We start from the raw sequence: 26737 nt of genomic DNA on the forward strand, positions 1-26737 counted from the left end.
GTCAGAAGTGTGTAGTTGGGTCCAGTAGTGTGTAGTTGCTGGTCAGTAGTGTATAGTTGCTGGTCAGTAATATTTTCTTGGGGTTTGGGGTGTAGTTGGGGATCAGAAGTGTGTAGTTGGGGTCAGTAGTGTGTAGTTGCTGGTCAGTAATGTGTTGTTGGGGGTTAGGGTGTAGTTGGGGGTCAGAAGTGTGTAGTTAGGGTCAGTAGTGTGTAGATGCTGGTCAGTAATGTGTTGTTGGGGTTTAGGGTGTAGTTGGGGGTCAAAAGGGTATAGCTGCTGGTCAGAAGTGTGTAGTTGGGGTCAGTAGTGTGTACTTGCTGGTCAGTAGTGTGTAGTTGCTGGTCAGTAATGTGTAGTTGGGGTTTAGGGTGTAGTTGGTGGTCAGAAGTGTGTAGTTGGGGTCAGTAGTGTGTAGTTGCTGGTCAGTAGTGTGTAGTTGGGGTCAATAGTGTGTAGTTGTTGGTCAGTAGTGTGTAGTTGGGGTCAGTGATGTGTTGTTGGGGTTTAGGGTGCAGTTGGGGGTCAGAAGTGTATAGCTGCTGGTCAGTAGTGTGTAGTTGCTGGTCAGTAATGTATTGTTGGGGTTTAGGGTGTAGTTGGGGGTCAGATGTGTGTAGTTGGGGTCAGTAGTGTGTAGTTGAGGTCAGTAATGTATTGTTGGGGTTTAGGGTGTAGTTGGGGGTCAGAAGTGTGTAGTTGGGGTCAGTAGTGTGTAGTTGGGGTCAGTAATGTGTTGTTGGGGTTTAAGGCATAGTTGGGGGTCAGAAGTGTGTAGTTGCTGGTCAGTAGTGTGTAGTTGCTGGTCAGTAGTGTGTAGTTGCTGGTCAGTAATGTGTTGTTGGGGTTTAGGGTGTAGTTAGGGGTCAGAAGTGTGTAGTTGGGGTCAGTAGTGAGTAGTTGCTGGTCAGTAGTGTGTTGTTGGGGTTTAGGGTGTAGTTGGGGGTCAGAAGTGTATAGCTGCTTGTCAGTAGTGTGTAGTTGCTGGTCTGTAGTGTGTTGTTGGGGTTTAGGGTGTAGTTGGGGGTCAGAAGTGTGTAGTTGGGGTCAATATTGTGTAGTTGCTGGTCAGTAGTGTGTAGTTGCTGGTCAGTAATGTATTGTTGGGGTTTAGGGTGTAGTTGGGGGTCAGAAGTGTGTAGTTGTTGGTCAGTAGTGTGTAGTTGGGGTCAGTAATGTGTTGTTGGGGTTTAGGGTGTAGTTGGGGGTCAGAAGTGTGTAGTTGGGGTCAGTAGTGTGTAGTTGCTGGTCAGTAGTGTGTAGTTGCTGGTCAGTAATGTGTTGTTGGGGTTTAGGGTGTGGTTGGGTGTCAGAAGTGTGTAGTTGGGCGTCAGAGGTGAGTAGTTGGGGTCAGTAGTGTGTAGTTTCTGGTTAGTAATGTGTTGTTGGGGTTTAGGGTGTAGTTGGGGGTCAGAAGTGTGTAGTTGCTGGTCAACAGTGTGTAGTTGCTGGTCAGTAATGTGTTGTTGGGGTTTAGGGTGTAGTTGGGGGTCAGAAGTGTGTAGTTGGGTCCAGTAGTGTGTAGTTGCTGGTCAGTAGTGTATAGTTGCTGGTTAGTAATATATTCTTGGGGTTTAGGGTTTAGTTGGGGGTCAGAAGTGTGTAGTTGGGGTCAGTAGTGTGTAGTTGCTGGTCAGTAATGTGTTGTTGGGGGTTAGGGTGTAGTTGGGGGTCAGTAGTGTGTAGTTGGGGTCAGTAGTGTGTAGTTGCTGGTCAGTAATGTGTTGTTGGGGTTTAGGGTGTAGTTGGGGGTCAGAAGGGTATAGCTGCTGGTCAGAAGTGTGTAGTTGGGGTCAGTAGTGTGTACTTGCTGGTCAGTAGTGTGTAGTTGCTGGTCAGTAATGTGTAGTTGGGGTTTAGGGTGTAGTTGGTGGTCAGAAGTGTGTAGTTGGGGTCAGTAGTGTGTAGTTGCTGGTCAGTAGTGTGTAGTTGGGGTCAATAGTGTGTAGTTGTTGGTCAGTAGTGTGTAGTTGGGGTCAGTGATGTGTTGTTGGGGTTTAGGGTGTAGTTGGGGGTCAGAAGTGTATAGCTGCTGGTCAGTAGTGTGTAGTTGGGGTCAGTAATGTGTAGTTGCTGGTCAGTAATGTATTGTTGGGGTTTAGGGTGTAGTTGGGGGTCAGAAGTGTGTAGTTGGGGGTCAGTAGTGAGTAGTTGCTGGTCAGTAGTGTGTTGTTGGGGTTTAGGGTGTAGTTGGGGGTCAGAAGTGTATAGCTGCTGGTCAGTAGTGTGTAGTTGCTGGTCTGTAGTGTGTTGTTGGGGTTTAGGGTGTAGTTGGGGGTCAGAAGTGTGTAGTTGGGGTCAATATTGTGTAGTTGCTGGTCAGTAGTGTGTAGTTGCTGGTCAGTAATGTATTGTTGGGGTTTAGGGTGTAGTTGGGGGTCAGAAGTGTGTAGTTGTTGGTCAGTAGTGTGTAGTTGGGGTCAGTAGTGTGTACTTGCTTGTCAGTAGTGTGTAGTTGCTGGTCAGTAATGTGTAGTTGGGGTTTAGGGTGTAGTTGGTGGTCAGAAGTGTGTAGTTGGGGTCAGTAGTGTGTAGTTGCTGGTCAGTAGTGTGTAGTTGGGGTCAATAGTGTGTAGTTGTTGGTCAGTAGTGTGTAGTTGGGGTCAGTGATGTGTTGTTGGGGTTTAGGGTGTAGTTGGGGGTCAGAAGTGTATAGCTGCTGGTCAGTAGTGTGTAGTTGGGGTCAGTAATGTGTAGTTGCTGGTCAGTAATGTATTGTTGGGGTTTAGGGTGTAGTTGGGGGTCAGAAGTGTGTAGTTGGGGGTCAGTAGTGAGTAGTTGCTGGTCAGTAGTGTGTTGTTGGGGTTTAGGGTGTAGTTGGGGGTCAGAAGTGTATAGCTTCTGGTCAGTAATGTGTAGTTGCTGGTCTGTAGTGTGTTTGTGGGTGTTTAGGGTGTAGTTGGGGGTCAGAAGTGTGTAGTTGGGGTCAATATTGTGTAGTTGCTGGTCAGTAGTGTGTAGTTGCTGGTCAGTAATGTATTGTTGGGGTTTAGGGTGTAGTTGGGGGTCAGAAGTGTGTAGTTGTTGGTCAGTAGTGTGTAGTTGGGGTCAGTAGTGAGTAGTTGCTGGTCAGTAGTGTGTTGTTGGGGTTTAGGGTGTAGTTGGGGGTCAGAAGTGTATAGCTGCTGGTCAGTAGTGTGTAGTTGCTGGTCTGTAGTGTGTTGTTGGGGTTTAGGGTGTAGTTGGGGGTCAGAAGTGTGTAGTTGGGGTCAATATTGTGTAGTTGCTGGTCAGTAGTGTGTAGTTGCTGGTCAGTAATGTATTGTTGGGGTTTAGGGTGTAGTTGGGGGTCAGAAGTGTGTAGTTGTTGGTCAGTAGTGTGTAGTTGGGGTCAGTAGTGTGTACTTGCTGGTCAGTAGTGTGTAGTTGCTGGTCAGTAATGTGTAGTTGGGGTTTAGGGTGTAGTTGGTGGTCAGAAGTGTGTAGTTGGGGTCAGTAGTGTGTAGTTGCTGGTCAGTAGTGTGTAGTTGGGGTCAATAGTGTGTAGTTGTTGGTCAGTAGTGTGTAGTTGGGGTCAGTGATGTGTTGTTGGGGTTTAGGGTGTAGTTGGGGGTTAGAAGTGTATAGCTGCTGGTCAGTAGTGTGTAGTTGGGGTCAGTAATGTGTAGTTGCTGGTCAGTAATGTATTGTTGGGGTTTAGGGTGTAGTTGGGGGTCAGAAGTGTGTAGTTGGGGGTCAGTAGTGAGTAGTTGCTGGTCAGTAGTGTGTTGTTGGGGTTTAGGGTGTAGTTGGGGGTCAGAAGTGTATAGCTTCTGGTCAGTAGTGTGTAGTTGCTGGTCTGTAGTGTGTTTGTGGGTGTTTAGGGTGTAGTTGGGGGTCAGAAGTGTGTAGTTGGGGTCAATATTGTGTAGTTGCTGGTCAGTAGTGTGTAGTTGCTGGTCAGTAATGTGTTGTTGGGGTTTAGGGTGTGGTTGGGTGTCAGAAGTGTGTAGTTGGGCGTCAGAAGTGAGTAGTTGGGGTCAGTGGTGTGTAGTTGCTGGTCAGTAGTGTGTTGTTGGGGGTTAGGGTGTAGTTGGGGGTCAGAAGTGTGTAGTTGTTGGTCAGTAGTGTGTAGTTGGGGTCAGTAATGTGTTGTTGGGGTTTAGGGTGTAGTTGGGGGTCAGAAGTGTGTAGTTGGGGTCAGTAGTGTGTAGTTGCTGGTCAGTAGTGTGTAGTTGCTGGTCAGTAATGTGTTGTTGGGGTTTAGGGTGTGGTTGGGTGTCAGAAGTGTGTAGTTGGGCGTCAGAAGTGAGTAGTTGGGGTCAGTAGTGTGTAGTTGCTGGTCAGTAGTGTGTTGTTGGGGGTTAGGGTGTAGTTGGGGTTAGAAGTGTGTAGTTGGGGTCAGTGGTGTGTAGTTGCTGATCAGTAGTGTGTAGTTGGGGTCAGTAGTGTGTAGTTGTTGGTCAGTAGTGTGTAGTTGCTGGTTAGTAATGTGTTGTTGGGGTTTAGGGTGTAGTTGGGGGTCAGAAGTGTGTAGTTGCTGGTCAACAGTGTGTAGTTTGGGTCAGTAGTGTGTAGTTGGGGTCAGTAATGTGTTGTTGGGGTTTAAGGCGTAGTTGGGGGTCAGAAGTGTGTAGTTGCTGGTCAGTAGTGTGTAGTTGCTGGTCAGTAATGTGTTGTTGGGGTTCAGGGTGTAGTTGGGGGTCAGAAGTGTATAGCTGCTGGTCAGTAGTGTGTCGTTGCTGGTCTGTAGTGTGTTGTTGGGGTTTAGGGTGTAGTTGGGGGTCAGAAGTGTGTAGTTGGGGTCAATAGTGTGTAGTTGCTGGTCAGTAGTGTGTAGTTGCTGGTCAGTAATGTATTGTTGGGGTTTAGGGTGTAGTTGGGGGTCAGAAGTGTGTAGTTGGGGTCAGTAGTGTGTAGTTGGGGTCAGTAATGTGTTGTTGGGGTTTAAGGCATAGTTGGGGGTCAGAAGTGTGTAGTTGCTGGTCAGTAGTGTGTAGTTGCTGGTCAGTAGTGTGTAGTTGCTGGTCAGTAATGTGTTGTTGGGGTTTAGGGTGTAGTTGGGGGTCAGAAGTGTGTAGTTGGGGTCAGTAGTGAGTAGTTGCTGGTCAGTAGTGTGTTGTTGGGGTTTAGGGTGTAGTTGGGGGTCAGAAGTGTATAGCTGCTTGTCAGTAGTGTGTAGTTGCTGGTCTGTAGTGTGTTGTTGGGGTTTAGGGTGTAGTTGGGGGTCAGAAGTGTGTAGTTGGGGTCAATATTGTGTAGTTGCTGGTCAGTAGTGTGTAGTTGCTGGTCAGTAATGTATTGTTGGGGTTTAGGGTGTAGTTGGGGGTCAGAAGTGTGTAGTTGTTGGTCAGTAGTGTGTAGTTGGGGTCAGTAATGTGTTGTTGGGGTTTAGGGTGTAGTTGGGGGTCAGAAGTGTGTAGTTGGGGTCAGTAGTGTGTAGTTGCTGGTCAGTAGTGTGTAGTTGCTGGTCAGTAATGTGTTGTTGGGGTTTAGGGTGTAGTTCAGGGTCAGAAGTGTGTAGTTGGGGTCAGTAGTGAGTAGTTGCTGGTCAGTAGTGTTTTGTTGGGGTTTAGGGTGTAGTTGGGGGTCAGAAGTGTATAGTTGGGGTCAGTAGTGTGTAGTTGCTGGTCAGTAATGTGTTGTTGGGGTTTAGGGTGTGGTTGGGGGTCAGAAGTGTGTAGTTGGGGTCAGTAGTGTGTAGTTGCTGGTCAGTAGTGTGTAGTTGCTGGTCAGTAATGTGTTGTTGGGGTTTAGGGTGTAGTTCAGGGTCAGAAGTGTGTAGTTGGGGTCAGTAGTGAGTAGTTGCTGGTCAGTAGTGTATTGTTGGGGTTTAGGGTGTAGTTGGGGGTCAGAAGTGTATAGTTGGGGTCAGTAGTGTGTAGTTGCTGGTCTGTAGTGTGTAGTTGCTGGTCTGTAGTGTGCTGTTGGGGTTTAGGGGGTAGTTGGGGTTAGAAGTGTGTAGTTGGGGTCAGTGGTGTGTAGTTTCTGATCAGTAGTGTGTAGTTGGGGTCAGTAGTGTGTAGTTGTTGGTCAGTAGTGTGTAGTTGCTGGTCAGTAATGTTTTGTTGGGGTTTAGGCTGTAGTTGGGGGTCAGAAGTGTGTAGTTGGGGTCAGTAGTGTGTAGTTGCTGGTCAGTAGTGTGTAGTTGGGGTCAGTAGTGTGTAGGTGTTGGTCAGTAGTGTGTAGTTCCTGGTCAGTGATGTGTTGTTGGGGTTTAGGGTGTAGTTGGGGGTCAGAAGTGTATAGCTGCTGGTCAGTAGTGTGTAGTTGCTGGTTTGTAGTGTGTTGTTGGGGTTTAGGGTGTAGTTGGGGGTCAGAAGTGTGTAGTTGGGGTCAGTAGTGTGTAGTTGCTGGTCAGTAATGTATTGTTGGGGTTTAGGGTGTAGTTGGGGGTCAGAAGTGTGTAGTTGGGGTCAGTAGTGTGTAGTTGGGGTCAGTAATGTATTGTTGGGGATTAGGGTGTAGTTGGGGGTCAGAAGTGTGTAGTTGGGGTCAGTAGTGTGTAGTTGGGGTCAGTAATGTGTTGTTGGGGTTTAAGGCGTAGTTGGGGGTCAGAAGTGTGTAGTTGCTGGTCAGTAGTGTGTAGTTGCTGGTCAGTAATGTGTTGTTGGGGTTCAGGGTGTAGTTGGGGGTCAGAAGTGTATAGCTGCTGGTCAGTAGTGTGTCGTTGCTGGTCTGTAGTGTGTTGTTGGGGTTTAGGGTGTAGTTGGGGGTCAGAAGTGTGTAGTTGGGGTCAATAGTGTGTAGTTGCTGGTCAGTAGTGTGTAGTTGCTGGTCAGTAATGTATTGTTGGGGTTTAGGGTGTAGTTGGGGGTCAGAAGTGTGTAGTTGGGGTCAGTAGTGTGTAGTTGGGGTCAGTAATGTGTTGTTGGGGTTTAGGGTGTAGTTGGGGGTCAGAAGTGTGTAGTTGGGGTCAGTAGTGTGTAGTTGCTGGTCAGTAGTGTGTAGTTGCTGGTCAGTAATGTGTTGTTGGTATTTAGGGTGTAGTTGGGGGTCAGAAGTGAATAGCTGCTGGTCAGTAGTGTGTAGTTGCTGGTCAGTAGTGTGTAGTTGCTGGTCTGTAGTGTGTAGTTGCTGGTCAGTAGTGTGTTGTTGGGGTTTAGGGTGTAGTTGGGGTTAGAAGTGTGTAGTTGGGGTCAGTGGTGTGTAGTTGCTGATCAGTAGTGTGTAGTTGGGGTCAGTAGTGTGTAGTTGTTGGTCAGTAGTGTGTAGTTGCTGGTTAGTAATGTGTTGTTGGGGTTTAGGGTGTAGTTGGGGGTCAGAAGTGTGTAGTTGCTGGTCAACAGTGTGTAGTTGCTGGTCAGTAATGTGTTGTTGGGGTTTAGGGTGTAGTTGGGGGTCAGAAGTGTGTAGTTGGGTCCAGTAGTGTGTAGTTGCTGGTCAGTAGTGTATAGTTGCTGGTCAGTAATATTTTCTTGGGGTTTGGGGTGTAGTTGGGGGTCAGAAGTGTGTAGTTGGGGTCAGTAGTGTGTAGTTGCTGGTCAGTAATGTGTTGTTGGGGGTTAGGGTGTAGTTGGGGGTCAGAAGTGTGTAGTTAGGGTCAGTAGTGTGTAGTTGCTGGTCAGTAATGTGTTGTTGGGGTTTAGGGTGTAGTTGGGGGTCAAAAGGGTATAGCTGCTGGTCAGAAGTGTGTAGTTGGGGTCAGTAGTGTGTAGTTGCTGGTCAGTAGTGTGTAGTTGCTGGTCAGTAATGTATTGTTGGGGTTTAGGGTGTAGTTGGGGGTCAGAAGTGTGTAGTTGTTGGTCAGTAGTGTGTAGTTGCTGGTCAGTAATGTGTTGTTGGGGTTTAGGCTGTAGTTGGGGGTCAGAAGTGTGTAGTTGGGGTCAGTAGTGTGTAGTTGCTGGTCAGTAGTGTGTAGTTGGGGTCAGTAGTGTGTAGGTGTTGGTCAGTAGTGTGTAGTTCCTGGTCAGTGATGTGTTGTTGGGGTTTAGGGTGTAGTTGGGGGTCAGAAGTGTATAGCTGCTGGTCAGTAGTGTGTACTTGCTGGTTTGTAGTGTGTTGTTGGGGTTTAGGGTGTAGTTGGGGGTCAGAAGTGTGTAGTTGGGGTCAGTAGTGTGTAGTTGCTGGTCAGTAATGTATTGTTGGGGTTTAGGGTGTAGTTGGGGGTCAGAAGTGTGTAGTTGCTGGTCAACAGTGTGTAGTTGCTGGTCAGTAATGTGTTGTTGGGGTTTAGGGTGTAGTTGGGGGTCAGAAGTGTGTAGTTGGGTCCAGTAGTGTGTAGTTGCTGGTCAGTAGTGTATAGTTGCTGGTCAGTAATATTTTCTTGGGGTTTGGGGTGTAGTTGGGGATCAGAAGTGTGTAGTTGGGGTCAGTAGTGTGTAGTTGCTGGTCAGTAATGTGTTGTTGGGGGTTAGGGTGTAGTTGGGGGTCAGAAGTGTGTAGTTAGGGTCAGTAGTGTGTAGATGCTGGTCAGTAATGTGTTGTTGGGGTTTAGGGTGTAGTTGGGGGTCAAAAGGGTATAGCTGCTGGTCAGAAGTGTGTAGTTGGGGTCAGTAGTGTGTACTTGCTGGTCAGTAGTGTGTAGTTGCTGGTCAGTAATGTGTAGTTGGGGTTTAGGGTGTAGTTGGTGGTCAGAAGTGTGTAGTTGGGGTCAGTAGTGTGTAGTTGCTGGTCAGTAGTGTGTAGTTGGGGTCAATAGTGTGTAGTTGTTGGTCAGTAGTGTGTAGTTGGGGTCAGTGATGTGTTGTTGGGGTTTAGGGTGCAGTTGGGGGTCAGAAGTGTATAGCTGCTGGTCAGTAGTGTGTAGTTGCTGGTCAGTAATGTATTGTTGGGGTTTAGGGTGTAGTTGGGGGTCAGATGTGTGTAGTTGGGGTCAGTAGTGTGTAGTTGAGGTCAGTAATGTATTGTTGGGGTTTAGGGTGTAGTTGGGGGTCAGAAGTGTGTAGTTGGGGTCAGTAGTGTGTAGTTGGGGTCAGTAATGTGTTGTTGGGGTTTAAGGCATAGTTGGGGGTCAGAAGTGTGTAGTTGCTGGTCAGTAGTGTGTAGTTGCTGGTCAGTAGTGTGTAGTTGCTGGTCAGTAATGTGTTGTTGGGGTTTAGGGTGTAGTTAGGGGTCAGAAGTGTGTAGTTGGGGTCAGTAGTGAGTAGTTGCTGGTCAGTAGTGTGTTGTTGGGGTTTAGGGTGTAGTTGGGGGTCAGAAGTGTATAGCTGCTTGTCAGTAGTGTGTAGTTGCTGGTCTGTAGTGTGTTGTTGGGGTTTAGGGTGTAGTTGGGGGTCAGAAGTGTGTAGTTGGGGTCAATATTGTGTAGTTGCTGGTCAGTAGTGTGTAGTTGCTGGTCAGTAATGTATTGTTGGGGTTTAGGGTGTAGTTGGGGGTCAGAAGTGTGTAGTTGTTGGTCAGTAGTGTGTAGTTGGGGTCAGTAATGTGTTGTTGGGGTTTAGGGTGTAGTTGGGGGTCAGAAGTGTGTAGTTGGGGTCAGTAGTGTGTAGTTGCTGGTCAGTAGTGTGTAGTTGCTGGTCAGTAATGTGTTGTTGGGGTTTAGGGTGTGGTTGGGTGTCAGAAGTGTGTAGTTGGGCGTCAGAGGTGAGTAGTTGGGGTCAGTAGTGTGTAGTTTCTGGTTAGTAATGTGTTGTTGGGGTTTAGGGTGTAGTTGGGGGTCAGAAGTGTGTAGTTGCTGGTCAACAGTGTGTAGTTGCTGGTCAGTAATGTGTTGTTGGGGTTTAGGGTGTAGTTGGGGGTCAGAAGTGTGTAGTTGGGTCCAGTAGTGTGTAGTTGCTGGTCAGTAGTGTATAGTTGCTGGTTAGTAATATATTCTTGGGGTTTAGGGTTTAGTTGGGGGTCAGAAGTGTGTAGTTGGGGTCAGTAGTGTGTAGTTGCTGGTCAGTAATGTGTTGTTGGGGGTTAGGGTGTAGTTGGGGGTCAGTAGTGTGTAGTTGGGGTCAGTAGTGTGTAGTTGCTGGTCAGTAATGTGTTGTTGGGGTTTAGGGTGTAGTTGGGGGTCAGAAGGGTATAGCTGCTGGTCAGAAGTGTGTAGTTGGGGTCAGTAGTGTGTACTTGCTGGTCAGTAGTGTGTAGTTGCTGGTCAGTAATGTGTAGTTGGGGTTTAGGGTGTAGTTGGTGGTCAGAAGTGTGTAGTTGGGGTCAGTAGTGTGTAGTTGCTGGTCAGTAGTGTGTAGTTGGGGTCAATAGTGTGTAGTTGTTGGTCAGTAGTGTGTAGTTGGGGTCAGTGATGTGTTGTTGGGGTTTAGGGTGTAGTTGGGGGTCAGAAGTGTATAGCTGCTGGTCAGTAGTGTGTAGTTGGGGTCAGTAATGTGTAGTTGCTGGTCAGTAATGTATTGTTGGGGTTTAGGGTGTAGTTGGGGGTCAGAAGTGTGTAGTTGGGGGTCAGTAGTGAGTAGTTGCTGGTCAGTAGTGTGTTGTTGGGGTTTAGGGTGTAGTTGGGGGTCAGAAGTGTATAGCTGCTGGTCAGTAGTGTGTAGTTGCTGGTCTGTAGTGTGTTGTTGGGGTTTAGGGTGTAGTTGGGGGTCAGAAGTGTGTAGTTGGGGTCAATATTGTGTAGTTGCTGGTCAGTAGTGTGTAGTTGCTGGTCAGTAATGTATTGTTGGGGTTTAGGGTGTAGTTGGGGGTCAGAAGTGTGTAGTTGTTGGTCAGTAGTGTGTAGTTGGGGTCAGTAGTGTGTACTTGCTTGTCAGTAGTGTGTAGTTGCTGGTCAGTAATGTGTAGTTGGGGTTTAGGGTGTAGTTGGTGGTCAGAAGTGTGTAGTTGGGGTCAGTAGTGTGTAGTTGCTGGTCAGTAGTGTGTAGTTGGGGTCAATAGTGTGTAGTTGTTGGTCAGTAGTGTGTAGTTGGGGTCAGTGATGTGTTGTTGGGGTTTAGGGTGTAGTTGGGGGTCAGAAGTGTATAGCTGCTGGTCAGTAGTGTGTAGTTGGGGTCAGTAATGTGTAGTTGCTGGTCAGTAATGTATTGTTGGGGTTTAGGGTGTAGTTGGGGGTCAGAAGTGTGTAGTTGGGGGTCAGTAGTGAGTAGTTGCTGGTCAGTAGTGTGTTGTTGGGGTTTAGGGTGTAGTTGGGGGTCAGAAGTGTATAGCTTCTGGTCAGTAATGTGTAGTTGCTGGTCTGTAGTGTGTTTGTGGGTGTTTAGGGTGTAGTTGGGGGTCAGAAGTGTGTAGTTGGGGTCAATATTGTGTAGTTGCTGGTCAGTAGTGTGTAGTTGCTGGTCAGTAATGTATTGTTGGGGTTTAGGGTGTAGTTGGGGGTCAGAAGTGTGTAGTTGTTGGTCAGTAGTGTGTAGTTGGGGTCAGTAGTGAGTAGTTGCTGGTCAGTAGTGTGTTGTTGGGGTTTAGGGTGTAGTTGGGGGTCAGAAGTGTATAGCTGCTGGTCAGTAGTGTGTAGTTGCTGGTCTGTAGTGTGTTGTTGGGGTTTAGGGTGTAGTTGGGGGTCAGAAGTGTGTAGTTGGGGTCAATATTGTGTAGTTGCTGGTCAGTAGTGTGTAGTTGCTGGTCAGTAATGTATTGTTGGGGTTTAGGGTGTAGTTGGGGGTCAGAAGTGTGTAGTTGTTGGTCAGTAGTGTGTAGTTGGGGTCAGTAGTGTGTACTTGCTGGTCAGTAGTGTGTAGTTGCTGGTCAGTAATGTGTAGTTGGGGTTTAGGGTGTAGTTGGTGGTCAGAAGTGTGTAGTTGGGGTCAGTAGTGTGTAGTTGCTGGTCAGTAGTGTGTAGTTGGGGTCAATAGTGTGTAGTTGTTGGTCAGTAGTGTGTAGTTGGGGTCAGTGATGTGTTGTTGGGGTTTAGGGTGTAGTTGGGGGTTAGAAGTGTATAGCTGCTGGTCAGTAGTGTGTAGTTGGGGTCAGTAATGTGTAGTTGCTGGTCAGTAATGTATTGTTGGGGTTTAGGGTGTAGTTGGGGGTCAGAAGTGTGTAGTTGGGGGTCAGTAGTGAGTAGTTGCTGGTCAGTAGTGTGTTGTTGGGGTTTAGGGTGTAGTTGGGGGTCAGAAGTGTATAGCTTCTGGTCAGTAGTGTGTAGTTGCTGGTCTGTAGTGTGTTTGTGGGTGTTTAGGGTGTAGTTGGGGGTCAGAAGTGTGTAGTTGGGGTCAATATTGTGTAGTTGCTGGTCAGTAGTGTGTAGTTGCTGGTCAGTAATGTGTTGTTGGGGTTTAGGGTGTGGTTGGGTGTCAGAAGTGTGTAGTTGGGCGTCAGAAGTGAGTAGTTGGGGTCAGTGGTGTGTAGTTGCTGGTCAGTAGTGTGTTGTTGGGGGTTAGGGTGTAGTTGGGGGTCAGAAGTGTGTAGTTGTTGGTCAGTAGTGTGTAGTTGGGGTCAGTAATGTGTTGTTGGGGTTTAGGGTGTAGTTGGGGGTCAGAAGTGTGTAGTTGGGGTCAGTAGTGTGTAGTTGCTGGTCAGTAGTGTGTAGTTGCTGGTCAGTAATGTGTTGTTGGGGTTTAGGGTGTGGTTGGGTGTCAGAAGTGTGTAGTTGGGCGTCAGAAGTGAGTAGTTGGGGTCAGTAGTGTGTAGTTGCTGGTCAGTAGTGTGTTGTTGGGGGTTAGGGTGTAGTTGGGGTTAGAAGTGTGTAGTTGGGGTCAGTGGTGTGTAGTTGCTGATCAGTAGTGTGTAGTTGGGGTCAGTAGTGTGTAGTTGTTGGTCAGTAGTGTGTAGTTGCTGGTTAGTAATGTGTTGTTGGGGTTTAGGGTGTAGTTGGGGGTCAGAAGTGTGTAGTTGCTGGTCAACAGTGTGTAGTTTGGGTCAGTAGTGTGTAGTTGGGGTCAGTAATGTGTTGTTGGGGTTTAAGGCGTAGTTGGGGGTCAGAAGTGTGTAGTTGCTGGTCAGTAGTGTGTAGTTGCTGGTCAGTAATGTGTTGTTGGGGTTCAGGGTGTAGTTGGGGGTCAGAAGTGTATAGCTGCTGGTCAGTAGTGTGTCGTTGCTGGTCTGTAGTGTGTTGTTGGGGTTTAGGGTGTAGTTGGGGGTCAGAAGTGTGTAGTTGGGGTCAATAGTGTGTAGTTGCTGGTCAGTAGTGTGTAGTTGCTGGTCAGTAATGTATTGTTGGGGTTTAGGGTGTAGTTGGGGGTCAGAAGTGTGTAGTTGGGGTCAGTAGTGTGTAGTTGGGGTCAGTAATGTGTTGTTGGGGTTTAGGGTGTAGTTGGGGGTCAGAAGTGTGTAGTTGGGGTCAGTAGTGTGTAGTTGCTGGTCAGTAGTGTGTAGTTGCTGGTCAGTAATGTGTTGTTGGGATTTAGGGTGTAGTTGGGGGTCAGTAGTGAATAGCTGCTGGTCAGTAGTGTGTAGTTGCTGGTCAGTAGTGTGTAGTTGCTGGTCTGTAGTGTGTAGTTGCTGGTCAGTAGTGTGTTGTTGGGGTTTAGGGTGTAGTTGGGGTTAGAAGTGTGTAGTTGGGGTCAGTGGTGTGTAGTTGCTGATCAGTAGTGTGTAGTTGGGGTCAGTAGTGTGTAGTTGTTGGTCAGTAGTGTGTAGTTGCTGGTTAGTAATGTGTTGTTGGGGTTTAGGGTGTAGTTGGGGGTCAGAAGTGTGTAGTTGCTGGTCAACAGTGTGTAGTTGCTGGTCAGTAATGTGTTGTTGGGGTTTAGGGTGTAGTTGGGGGTCAGAAGTGTGTAGTTGGGTCCAGTAGTGTGTAGTTGCTGGTCAGTAGTGTATAGTTGCTGGTCAGTAATATTTTCTTGGGGTTTGGGGTGTAGTTGGGGGTCAGAAGTGTGTAGTTGGGGTCAGTAGTGTGTAGTTGCTGGTCAGTAATGTGTTGTTGGGGGTTAGGGTGTAGTTGGGGGTCAGAAGTGTGTAGTTAGGGTCAGTAGTGTGTAGTTGCTGGTCAGTAATGTGTTGTTGGGGTTTAGGGTGTAGTTGGGGGTCAAAAGGGTATAGCTGCTGGTCAGAAGTGTGTAGTTGGGGTCAGTAGTGTGTACTTGCTGGTCAGTAGTGTGTAGTTGCTGGTCAGTAATGTGTAGTTGGGGTTTAGGGTGTAGTTGGTGGTCAGAAGTGTGTAGTTGGGGTCAGTAGTGTGTAGTTGCTGGTCAGTAGTGTGTAGTTGGGGTCAATAGTGTGTAGTTGTTGGTCAGTAGTGTGTAGTTGGGGTCAGTGATGTGTCGTTGGGGTTTAGGGTGCAGTTGGGGGTCAGAAGTGTATAGCTGCTGGTCAGTAGTGTGTAGTTGCTGGTCAGTAATGTATTGTTGGGGTTTAGGGTGTAGTTGGGGGTCAGAAGTGTGTAGTTGGGGTCAGTAGTGTGTAGTTGAGGTCAGTAATGTATTGTTGGGGTTTAGGGTGTAGTTGGGGGTCAGAAGTGTGTAGTTGGGGTCAGTAGTGTGTAGTTGGGGTCAGTAATGTGTTGTTGGGGTTTAAGGCATAGTTGGGGGTCAGAAGTGTGTAGTTGCTGGTCAGTAGTGTGTAGTTGCTGGTCAGTAATGTGTTGTTGGGGTTTAGGGTGTAGTTGGGGGTCAGAAGTGTGTAGTTGGGGTCAGTAGTGAGTAGTTGCTGGTCAGTAGTGTGTTGTTGGGGTTTAGGGTGTAGTTGGGGGTCAGAAGTGTATAGCTGCTGGTCAGTAGTGTGTAGTTGCTGGTCTGTAGTGTGTTGTTGGGGTTTAGGGTGTAGTTGGGGGTCAGAAGTGTGTAGTTGGGGTCAATATTGTGTAGTTGCTGGTCAGTAGTGTGTAGTTGCTGGTCAGTAATGTATTGTTGGGGTTTAGGGTGTAGTTGGGGGTCAGAAGTGTGTAGTTGTTGGTCAGTAGTGTGTAGTTGCTGGTCAGTAATGTGTTGTTGGGGTTTAGGCTGTAGTTGGGGGTCAGAAGTGTGTAGTTGGGGTCAGTAGTGTGTAGTTGCTGGTCAGTAGTGTGTAGTTGGGGTCAGTAGTGTGTAGGTGTTGGTCAGTAGTGTGTAGTTGGGGTCAGTAGTGTGTAGGTGTTGGTCAGTAGTGTGTAGTTCCTGGTCAGTGATGTGTTGTTGGGGTTTAGGGTGTAGTTGGGGGTCAGAAGTGTATAGCTGCTGGTCAGTAGTGTGTAGTTGCTGGTTTGTAGTGTGTTGTTGGGGTTTAGGGTGTAGTTGGGGGTCAGAAGTGTGTAGTTGGGGTCAGTAGTGTGTAGTTGCTGGTCTGTAGTGTATTGTTGGGGTTTAGGGTGTAGTTGGGGGTCAGAAGTGTGTAGTTGGGGTCAGTAGTGTGTAGTTGGGGTCAGTAATGTATTGTTGGGGTTTAGGGTGTAGTTGGGGGTCAGAAGTGTGTAGTTGGGGTCAGTAGTGTGTAGTTGGGGTCAGTAATGTGTTGTTGGGGTTTAAGGCGTAGTTGGGGGTCAGAAGTGTGTAGTTGCTGGTCAGTAGTGTGTAGTTGCTGGTCAGTAATGTGTTGTTGGGGTTCAGGGTGTAGTTGGGGGTCAGAAGTGTATAGCTGCTGGTCAGTAGTGTGTCGTTGCTGGTCTGTAGTGTGTTGTTGGGGTTTAGGGTGTAGTTGGGGGTCAGAAGTGTGTAGTTGGGGTCAATAGTGTGTAGTTGCTGGTCAGTAGTGTGTAGTTGCTGGTCAGTAATGTATTGTTGGGGTTTAGGGTGTAGTTGGGGGTCAGAAGTGTGTAGTTGGGGTCAGTAGTGTGTAGTTGGGGTCAGTAATGTGTTGTTGGGGTTTAGGGTGTAGTTGGGGGTCAGAAGTGTGTAGTTGGGGTCAGTAGTGTGTAGTTGCTGGTCAGTAGTGTGTAGTTGCTGAACAGTAATGTGTTGTTGGGATTTAGGGTGTAGTTGGGGGTCAGAAGTGAATAGCTGCTGGTCAGTAGTGTGTAGTTGCTGGTCAGTAGTGTGTAGTTGCTGGTCTGTAGTGTGTAGTTGCTGGTCAGTAGTGTGTTGTTGGGGTTTAGGGTGTAGTTGGGGTTAGAAGTGTGTAGTTGGGGTCAGTGGTGTGTAGTTGCTGATCAGTAGTGTGTAGTTGGGGTCAGTAGTGTGTAGTTGTTGGTCAGTAGTGTGTAGTTGCTGGTTAGTAATGTGTTGTTGGGGTTTAGGGTGTAGTTGGGGGTCAGAAGTGTGTAGTTGCTGGTCAACAGTGTGTAGTTGCTGGTCAGTAATGTGTTGTTGGGGTTTAGGGTGTTGTTGGGGGTCAGAAGTGTGTAGTTGGGTCCAGTAGTGTGTAGTTGCTGGTCAGTAGTGTATAGTTGCTGGTCAGTAATATTTTCTTGGGGTTTGGGGTGTAGTTGGGGGTCAGAAGTGTGTAGTTGGGGTCAGTAGTGTGTAGTTGCTGGTCAGTAATGTGCTGTTGGGGGTTAGGGTGTAGTTGGGGGTCAGAAGTGTGTAGTTAGGGTCAGTAGTGTGTAGTTGCTGGTCAGTAATGTGTTGTTGGGGTTTAGGGTGTAGTTGGGGGTCAAAAGGGTATAGCTGCTGGTCAGAAGTGTGTAGTTGGGGTCAGTAGTGTGTACTTGCTGGTCAGTAGTGTGTAGTTGCTGGTCAGTAATGTGTAGTTGGGGTTTAGGGTGTAGTTGGTGGTCAGAAGTGTGTAGTTGGGGTCAGTAGTGTGTAGTTGCTGGTCAGTAGTGTGTAGTTGGGGTCATTAGTGTGTAGTTGTTGGTCAGTAGTGTGTAGTTGGGGTCAGTGATGTGTTGTTGGGGTTTAGGGTGCAGTTGGGGGTCAGAAGTGTATAGCTGCTGGTCAGTAGTGTGTAGTTGCTGGTCAGTAATGTATTGTTGGGGTTTAGGGTGTAGTTGGGGGTCAGAAGTGTGTAGTTGGGGTCAGTAGTGTGTAGTTGAGGTCAGTAATGTATTGTTGGGGTTTAGGGTGTAGTTGGGGGTCAGAAGTGTGTAGTTGGGGTCAGTAGTGTGTAGTTGGGGTCAGTAATGTGTTGTTGGGGTTTAAGGCATAGTTGGGGGTCAGAAGTGTGTAGTTGCTGGTCAGTAGTGTGTAGTTGCTGGTCAGTAGTGTGTAGTTGCTGGTCAGTAATGTGTTGTTGGGGTTTAGGGTGTAGTTGGGGGTCAGAAGTGTGTAGTTGGGGTCAGTAGTGAGTAGTTGCTGGTCAGTAGTGTGTTGTTGGGGTTTAGGGTGTAGTTGGGGGTCAGAAGTGTATAGCTGCTGGTCAGTAGTGTGTAGTTGCTGGTCTGTAGTGTGTTGTTGGGGTTTAGGGTGTAGTTGGGGGTCAGAAGTGTGTAGTTGGGGTCAATATTGTGTAGTTGCTGGTCAGTAGTGTGTAGTTGCTGGTCAGTAATGTATTGTTGGGGTTTAGGGTGTAGTTGGGGGTCAGAAGTGTGTAGTTGTTGGTCAGTAGTGTGTAGTTGGGGTCAGTAATGTGTTGTTGGGGTTTAGGGTGTAGTTGGGGGTCAGAAGTGTGTAGTTGGGGTCAGTAGTGTGTAGTTGCTGGTCAGTAGTGTGTAGTTGCTGGTCAGTAATGTGTTTTTGGGGTTTAGGGTGTGGTTGGGTGTCAGAAGTGTGTAGTTGGGCGTCAGAGGTGAGTAGTTGGGGTCAGTAGTGTGTAGTTTCTGGTTAGTAATGTGTTGTTGGGGTTTAGGGTGTAGTTGGGGGTCAGAAGTGTGTAGTTGCTGGTCAACAGTGTGTAGTTGCTGGTCAGTAATGTGTTGTTGGGGTTTAGGGTGTAGTTGGGGGTCAGAAGTGTGTAGTTGGGTCCAGTAGTGTGTAGTTGCTGGTCAGTAGTGTATAGTTGCTGGTTAGTAATATATTCTTGGGGTTTAGGGTGTAGTTGGGGGTCAGAAGTGTGTAGTTGGGGTTAGTAGTGTGTAGTTGCTGGTCAGTAATGTGTTGTTGGGGGTTAGGGTGTAGTTGGGGGTCAGTAGTGTGTAGTTGGGGTCAGTAGTGTGTAGTTGCTGGTCAGTAATGTGTTGTTGGGGTTTAGGGTGTAGTTGGGGGTCAGAAGGGTATAGCTGCTGGTCAGAAGTGTGTAGTTGGGGTCAGTAGTGTGTACTTGCTGGTCAGTAGTGTGTAGTTGCTGGTCAGTAATGTGTAGTTGGGGTTTAGGGTGTAGTTGGTGGTCAGAAGTGTGTAGTTGGGGTCAGTAGTGTGTAGTTGCTGGTCAGTAGTGTGTAGTTGGGGTCAATAGTGTGTAGTTGTTGGTCAGTAGTGTGTAGTTGGGGTCAGTGATGTGTTGTTGGGGTTTAGGGTGTAGTTGGGGGTCAGAAGTGTATAGCTGCTGGTCAGTAGTGTGTAGTTGGGGTCAGTAATGTGTAGTTGCTGGTCAGTAATGTATTGTTGGGGTTTAGGGTGTAGTTGGGGGTCAGAAGTGTGTAGTTGGGGGTCAGTAGTGAGTAGTTGCTGGTCAGTAGTGTGTTGTTGGGGTTTAGGGTGTAGTTGGGGGTCAGAAGTGTATAGCTGCTGGTCAGTAGTGTGTAGTTGCTGGTCTGTAGTGTGTTGTTGGGGTTTAGGGTGTAGTTGGGGGTCAGAAGTGTGTAGTTGGGGTCAATATTGTGTAGTTGCTGGTCAGTAGTGTGTAGTTGCTGGTCAGTAATGTATTGTTGGGGTTTAGGGTGTAGTTGGGGGTCAGAAGTGTGTAGTTGTTGGTCAGTAGTGTGTAGTTGGGGTCAGTAGTGTGTACTTGCTGGTCAGTAGTGTGTAGTTGCTGGTCAGTAATGTGTAGTTGGGGTTTAGGGTGTAGTTGGTGGTCAGAAGTGTGTAGTTGGGGTCAGTAGTGTGTAGTTGCTGGTCAGTAGTGTGTAGTTGGGGTCAATAGTGTGTAGTTGTTGGTCAGTAGTGTGTAGTTGGGGTCAGTGACATGTTGTTGGGGTTTAGGGTGTAGTTGGGGGTCAGAAGTGTATAGCTGCTGGTCAGTAGTGTGTAGTTGGGGTCAGTAATGTGTAGTTGCTGGTCAGTAATGTATTGTTGGGGTTTAGGGTGTAGTTGGGGGTCAGAAGTGTGTAGTTGGGGGTCAGTAGTGAGTAGTTGCTGGTCAGTAGTGTGTTGTTGGGGTTTAGGGTGTAGTTGGGGGTCAGAAGTGTATAGCTTCTGGTCAGTAGTGTGTAGTTGCTGGTCTGTAGTGTGTTTGTGGGTGTTTAGGGTGTAGTTGGGGGTCAGAAGTGTGTAGTTGGGGTCAATATTGTGTAGTTGCTGGTCAGTAGTGTGTAGTTGCTGGTCAGTAATGTATTGTTGGGGTTTAGGGTGTAGTTGGGGGTCAGAAGTGTGTAGTTGTTGGTCAGTAGTGTGTAGTTGGGGTCAGTAATGTGTTGTTGGGGTTTAGGGTGTAGTTGGGGGTCAGAAGTGTGTAGTTGGGGTCAGTAGTGTGTAGTTGCTGGTCAGTAGTGTGTAGTTGCTGGTCAGTAATGTGTTGTTGGGGTTTAGGGTGTGGTTGGGTGTCAGAAGTGTGTAGTTGGGCGTCAGAAGTGAGTAGTTGGGGTCAGTAGTGTGTAGTTGCTGGTCAGTAATGTGTTGTTGGGGTTTAGGGTGTAGTTGGGGGTCAGAAGTGTGTAGTTGGGGTCAGTAGTATGTAGTTGCTGGTCAGTAGTTTGTAGTTGCTGGTCAGTAGTATGTAGTTGCTGGTCAGTAATGTGTTGTTGGGGTTTAGGGTGTAGTTGGGGGTTAGAAGTGTGTAATTGGGTCCAGTAGTGTGTAGTTGCTGGTCAGTAGTGTGTAGTTGCTGGTCAGTAATATATTCTTGGGGTTTAGGGTGTAGTTGGGGGTCAGAAGTGTGTAGTTGGGGTCAGTAATGTGTAGTTGCTGGTCAGTAGTGTTTAGTTGCTGGTCAGTAGTGTGTTGTTGGGGGTTAGGGTGTAGTTGGGGGTCAGAAGTGTGTAGTTGGGGTCAGTAGTGTGTAGTTGCTGGTCAGTAGTGTGTAGTTGCTGGTCAGTAGTGTGTTGTTGGGGGTTAGGGTGTAGTTGGGGGTCAGAAGTGTGTAGTTGGGGTCAGTAGTGTGTAGTTGCTGGTCAGTAGTGTGTAGTTGCTGGTCAGTAGTGTGTTGTTGGGGTTTAGGGTGTAGTTAGGGGCCAGAAGTGTGTAGTTTGGGATATTGAGACTTTAATGAGGTTTCATCTGTTATGATTAAATGCATTGAAGGGTTGGTTGATTTTGTGGTGGAATGTTTTCTCCTTTATTTTTCGGACGTGAGTCAGTGGTGAGCAGGAAGGCATCATCGCTGGTTAGAGACACTGTGGCTTTAAACAGAGCAGATACTGTGTCACTATATACAGCGTGAAGACTGCAGGCGTTTCCTGTGGGTTTTTATTTGTTTCAGAATACTTTCACTTCATTCACTGAAATAGAGTTGAGAGCTTTTCTTACTGTGAAACCATCTTCTCCACAGCAGCTCTGTCCTTTACATAAAACCCTAACAGCTTAAACAGACCGCGACCCTGAAATGGAGAAGCGGAGAAGAAAATGATGATGATGATGATGATGAGCTTAAACAGAAACAAACACATGCTTCTCACCAGGGCTTGTCCTTTTCCTGGGTCAGGAAAATCCAAACACACCTCCTGGATTTATTCTCATATGTTTACTATGTTTTCTGTTATTATCTCCAGCTGTGACCTGCTGAAACTGATGATGACTGTCAGGACAGGGACCTGGGGTTTTTACCCTCTTTCTGCTGCTCACAGTCTCGGCTGTGTTATATATCATTGTGTTCTTATTAGTCCTTTTAATGTATTCATCTGTGTATTATTTTCATGACAGTGAAAAGTGCTATATTAATGCAATGCATTACTTTTATTATTATGATAGAACTCTTCATGCAGTTTTTTAATTTTATATATAAAATAATCAACACATTATAATCCACAGTGTCCACAGACATCAGGAAGTGAAGAATGTTTCAGCAGAGACACAAACACTGAGACACAAACACTGAAACACAGACACAAAAACGAGACATTGAGACACAGGCACAAACAAAAACACTGAAACACAGACACTGAGACAGAGACAGTAAAACACAGGCACTGAGACAAAGACACTGAAACACAAACACTGAGACAAAGACACTGAGACACAAACACTAAAACACACAAACTGAGAAACTGAAATACAGATACAGAGACGCAGACACTGAGACGCAGACACTGAGACGCAGACACTGAGACAAAGACACTGAGACAAAGACACTGAGACACAGGCACAAACAAAAACACTGAAAAACAGACACTGAGACAGAGACACAGGCACTGAGACACAGACACTGAGGCACAGACACTGAGATGCAGATGTGACGCGGCGTACCTCCTACCCATTAAATCACCAAACCCTAATGGTCATAAGAGGGATAATACCCACTAACAGAATGGGTTATATGTATAAAAAAATACCCTGTGATTATAATCAAACTACGCCACCTGGAAATAAGACTAAGGAAATAAGACTAATAAAACTAGCCAGGCAACCCAGGTTCATTTGTTGGAGACAGAGACTTGTTGTCCACACTCAATTTTATTTTCACAATAAGATGATTTTATCTCAATACACATTCAACCATTGACCTAAAAGACTAAAAGACTTTAGCTGCAGCTTTTAAATTAATACAACAACATTCATTAAAATTCAGTCAAAATTACTATATTTTAAAATGGCAACAAGGTGCCATAAACTAGCTGCCACAACTAGAGAGAGAGAGAGAGAGAGAGAGAAAGAGAGAAGGACTCTAACAGAAAAAAATAAAACAAATTGACAAACTCAAGAAATAACCAATTACAACAAAACCAAAATAAACAAATGAAAATCAATAAGGACAGTATACACTTAAAGAATAAGACAAAAAAAATAATAAAAGAAAATGAGCAAACCCAAAATTGGGATATAACCCACTAACTAAACCCAAAAATTAACACAAATAATCTAACAAAATAGAAACGAAAACTTAACACAAAAGAAAAGCAACAATTTCCAAAAGAAAATACAACTGTCGCAGAATAAACTGCACCTTGAAAACAAAACAAAAAAAGGAAATAACCAAAAATAAAAAAACCAAAAAACAATTTAACAGACCCGCAAGTAATATACGAATCTATAACAGTGCAGCAGCATGACTTTGTCAAGACGTGGAGAAAACAGCAGCACCACGAGAGGAGGAGCAGCTAGGGGAATGTTTAAACTCCATTTAAAAGGAGTTTATCTCTGTCGGCACGAAGGTGCAACAACAGATAGGAGAGAAGGAGCAGCTGGCAGTGTGACGGTTCTGGAATTAAGCTGTGAAGCAGCAAAATAGTGAAGATGCAAAGCACAGAGCAGCAACGATGCGAAGCAGAGAATGAATGAAGGCCTCAGACCACAGCACAACACCCACATCAATCACTACTAAAATAATTAAAACACACAAATTGTTGCAGTTGTACCTGAATCCACCACGCCAAACCACACGCCAAGCCAACAACAGGAAGGTCAAGTTCACCGGAAAGGGGGGGAGCCAAGCAGGGCAAACTAATCACTAAGTCCTCCTACTCCCCCTTCTTATAGGGCTACAGTGACATCCCCCAATTACCCCTTGATAATTACCCTTACAGACACTGAAACACAGACAATAATACAGACACTGAGACATTGAAACACAGCGGCCCTGGTTCCTACTCACTGGAAAAGGGTATTAAGGTGGTGAAACTGATGGCCGGTTACCAAGAGCCTCATCCATGAGGCTGAACCAGCGCCAAGTGCTTTCCGTGGCCTCACCTGTGCCACTCCCAGATGATACTTCAGCTCTTAAAATAAATTTAAACTTACTGCCTAACTGAATAATTCTGAAGCATTTACACTCAGTTAAATACACAAATCATTCATTATTCCTGTTATTTAGTTTGGAGCTATATTTGAACTTACGTGGTACTTCTTTTTAAACTGTCCCACTTATTACAGGCTTGTTGAGGGGTAACCATGTCTTTGAGCCTCAATTCCAAAAGAATATTCAGATCAAAAAGCAAACATAATCAGATCATGGCCACTCAGGGTGGATTCAGGGTTGCGGTGGGTCCGGAGCCTACACAGAATCATTAAGTGCAAGGCAGCAATACACCCTGGAGGGGCCGCCAGTCCTTCACAGGAAAGTAAAGTTGTTAAATAAGCTATTTGTAGCTATAAGAAGTTTTTTATCCAGCTGGCTACTCACCACTGTAGCCTGAAGCTTCAAACTCCGGTAGCATAAATGCTAACCCATTGGGTATAAAAGTGTAAAACGGTCAGAGACTAACCTAAAACAAAGGAGGGGGGGATACTATTTGCTATTTTGTTATGGTGTGATTTAATAACAAATACAGAGCGAATTAGAATAACTTTAGAAAATGACTTTGTCAGAACCTCCACTTGTGTTCGCCATGTTGGCAGATGTGCTTGTGGGATTGACTCATGCATCATGGGATTGACTTAGCGACTGAGGAACGGTTCAATGCTCGATTTGGCCAGATTAAGGTATCCGAGTAGGCAATGTATTTAAGGCGTCTAAGAATTGGGACAGCCTACGTGTTGGGAGCATGTGCGCTATGATGTAAAATGCACTCTATGTCGACGACGCTCTAGGATTTGGAACCGAGTCATGGTGTTTGTGTGTTTGTGTGTGTAGTGTGGTCTAAGAACAGTAAGCCGGTCCACACCACGATACTGAACCCCCACATCCATCTGATTGGAGAGGAAGCTGCCTGCATTGCATATGTGAGAATCACTCAGTTCCTGGATGCTAACGGCATGCCACGCACGGCCCAGTCCGAGGAGTCACGCATCTGGCACCGCCGTGATGGGAAGTGGCAGATCGTCCACTTTCACCGCTCTGGAGCGCCCTCCACCATCAGCAAGTAAGAATTGCAGGTAAACACAGGACCTGGTGTGTGGGGGGGGGGGGGGGGGGGGTGATGGGTGAAAGACAGAGAAAAAGAGAAAGAGAGGCAGAGAGGAGAGACTTGTTGACACCTTGTTTTAAGATGTTTTTTTGGTCATGTTCAGATATCACTTGTCCACACATAACTCCAGGTGTAAAAACCCCTGAGAGACACTGTGATCTGATTCTGATTGAATCACACCACATTCAAAGGAGGTCAAATGTGGATCTCACCACATTTAACATAAGAGTAAACAGAATGTGTGTTCTATGTCCGGAGAGTGTTCTGCAAGCGGAAATGCATCTGTTGATTGGAGGGATGTGCATTTGTTGTTTTTCTAGAGATCAGCGTCCAGACTCTTTCCCAGATTAACTCAAATTTCTGTCATCATATGTGAAGGATGGATAGAATTTCTGTATCCATAAAAATAGACACAAACCTGTCCTTTCTCTGGACTTCTCTGTCATCTCCAGACATTCCTTTGGTCAGTGGTGTCTTTGACACGCTCTGAATACACAACACAGCATAATATCAGGTGTAAACAGACCCTGAGAGGGAAACACATTCAGGACAAGTCCACTTAAGTCTAGTCCAGTCCAGTCTAGTGAATTTCTCTCTACCCTGCCCCTCTCTCTCTCTCTCTCTCTCTCTCTCTCTCTCTCTCTCTCTCTTCCAGTTGATGAGTCTGCTGATTGTGGTGGTCTACTCTGTGGTTTTTCCTGAGGATCTTCAAGACGCCACATCTGAATTTTCATCATCTTCCTCCTCTTCACACTTTTCTTTCACTTTCTCTTCTCTCACTCCACTCCTCCAGAGCTGCTGTAGGTTAAGTCTCTTGGTTTTCTCCTCCATTTCTCCTGCGTTTTGGGACTTAAGCAAATCAAGAGTGAGAGTCATTAACAGAGCATTGTTTATAGTATTCGTGAAAGGAACTGGAGTCATTTGCTTTTGTCTGATCATATTCGATTGGAACTGTGACAGAAGTCTTCAATATCTTCCGTACAACTAAAGCTTAATTCCTTTGGAAGGGTTTCTCATATTTATCGAGATAAATGAGTAATCAGTCATTTTTCATCACCAGTTTATTTAAAAAAGTGATTATTATTTTTTACAGTGCTTTACAGCAGATTAAGAATCAAACCGCTTTGTTGTGCCTGAATGAATCAATTTATTCTCCATAGATTGGGTCTCCTGCTGGGTGGGGGTGGGGGGGTGGGGGGTGGGGGGTTGGCCATGTTTAAAATAGGTTAAATTCAGAATCCCCATTAAGAAGACAACCAAAGAATGTATTGTTTTAACAGATAAAATGGCATATTTAAATCCAAACATTAAACCTGAAGGACATTAACTATAGGACAATCTTCCAATTTGGGTTAAATTTTTCTTGTTAACTATGAGATATGTATAATTTTTGTATAATAATAACAGCTGGGGCGCAGTAACGTGTGAAGCTGCATGACTAATGTTTACTTGTTTATTTACTACCGAACAAAGGGGAACAGTATTAATGTATGTCTTCTAATATTATCATTAATCTGTCAAATAATTATAATAACAATAACAGTATACTCTGGCTTAGTATTCTCTTTAAACTTTAAATATATTTTTCTTTGTTTATATTCTCACCGCTTTGAATAGATATCACTTAAATTGACTTTAGAACATTTTAAATACTTCACTATTATAAAATGTTATAAAATTATATAAAAACAAAAACTAACATCATCCTTGAGGTATTCAATTCAAAGCTCATGCTGCTTAAACAAGATTAATTAAACTCCTAATTAATCTGGCTCAAGTTTACAGTGTCTTTAAGGGCTACAATGAAGGTCCACATTCATGTCAGATTTAATTTAAAGGAAAAAATAGTAATTGTACCATTTTACATCATAGTTATTATCAATATCATGTCTAATGTTATCTGTGTGATTTTATAGGTCTGTTAATAATTTTGAACATCCGTTCAGGACAGTCATCATTATCATTATAAAACAGCTCAAATTTAATGGAATTGACAAAATTTACACTAAATATTTTTTTTTACATTTTACAGATGTGTAACAGGACAATCAGGTTCCTTATAAAACATGAAGTCAAAGATGTCACCTTGAGAAGGGTGTGTAGGTGTAAGAAGTAACAGAAATGCATGGACTGTGATAAGGCAAGGGCTAGGGCAGGATATTTCAATAGCAATTATAACACATTAGTACCTATTAAAAGTCATAACACTGCATGCTTTCATTGTGTCAGTATGTAGCTAGTTGCTAATGCTAATAATCTATTAGGTGCTTCCAGCTTTCAGTAAATTATGAAATACATATGATTCAAATTAAATTAAAAAATTCTGTAGTTATTTACATCAGATTTAATAGATGTTTATTAGCTGCTTGTAAATTCCACCTTAATTTGTTATATGTATCTATACATTTAGTGTAGTATTTTGAGTTTAATGTCCAAACTTATGCAAACATAATGGCAATTTAATCACTTCTATACATTGTATACTAACCCTAACGTCTAAGACGTTTTTGAGATATTAGCTCATGGTTTTTTTTAAAGTAAAAGGTGCAAAAAGCTGTTAGAATTCAATAAATTTAATTTAAAAAAATCTTATTTTTCTTATTAGTCCAATCTTCCCAAATATCAGCATAATTTTAACAATTATTTTACAATGTCATTCAAATAAAACTACCTCATTTATATCAAAAACAAATCTTCCCAGAAAATTTGAATGAAACATGAATAATTCTTAAACAATTTTAGTACAGATCTAATTATAAAAAATATCTACTGAAAGAATCCCTCAAAATTTTAATAATGTTAAACAGAAAATATGCCATTTAAGTTTGTATCATATTCAAAATTCAAAGCAAAAAGGCAGAATAAATTACTCAGGATAGTAATATAATATTATATATATATTAGTAATATACTAATATATATATAAATATATTAGGATACTACTAAATATATATTAGTTATTATTGTTAATCTTATTATTATAGAGAACACACACACACACAGGCACACACAAACACACACACATATATGTTTATATATTATATATATATATAAAACTGAGAAATGAAATGCTTTAATATATATATATATATATATATATATATATATATATATATATATATATATATTGCAGAATGTAGAAACAGTAATAATATTTGATCATTGAACATATGAACATTG

At 45.0% G+C, this 26737-nt stretch overlaps 1 protein-coding gene across 3 annotated transcripts in view; it reads left to right on the forward strand.

Annotated features, from left to right (window-relative positions):
- camk2a (calcium/calmodulin-dependent protein kinase II alpha) overlaps window positions 1-24722 on the forward strand; it is a 73128-nt gene extending 48406 nt beyond the window's left edge. For 2 of the 3 annotated variants that reach the window (XM_066646766.1, XM_066646768.1), the window contains 2 exons: window positions 23284-23525; window positions 24213-24722. In XM_066646766.1, the coding sequence (XP_066502863.1) occupies window positions 23284-23516 (233 nt within the window). In that variant the 3' untranslated portion in view covers window positions 23517-23525; window positions 24213-24722. The remainder of the gene's footprint in view (window positions 1-23283; window positions 23526-24212) is intronic. The other variant, XM_066646767.1, reaches the window with a different exon arrangement.
- The last annotated feature ends 2015 nt before the right edge of the window (window positions 24723-26737 follow it).

This window comes from Hoplias malabaricus, chromosome 15, assembly GCF_029633855.1.
Source record: "Hoplias malabaricus isolate fHopMal1 chromosome 15, fHopMal1.hap1, whole genome shotgun sequence".
Taxonomy (NCBI): domain Eukaryota; kingdom Metazoa; phylum Chordata; class Actinopteri; order Characiformes; family Erythrinidae; genus Hoplias; species Hoplias malabaricus.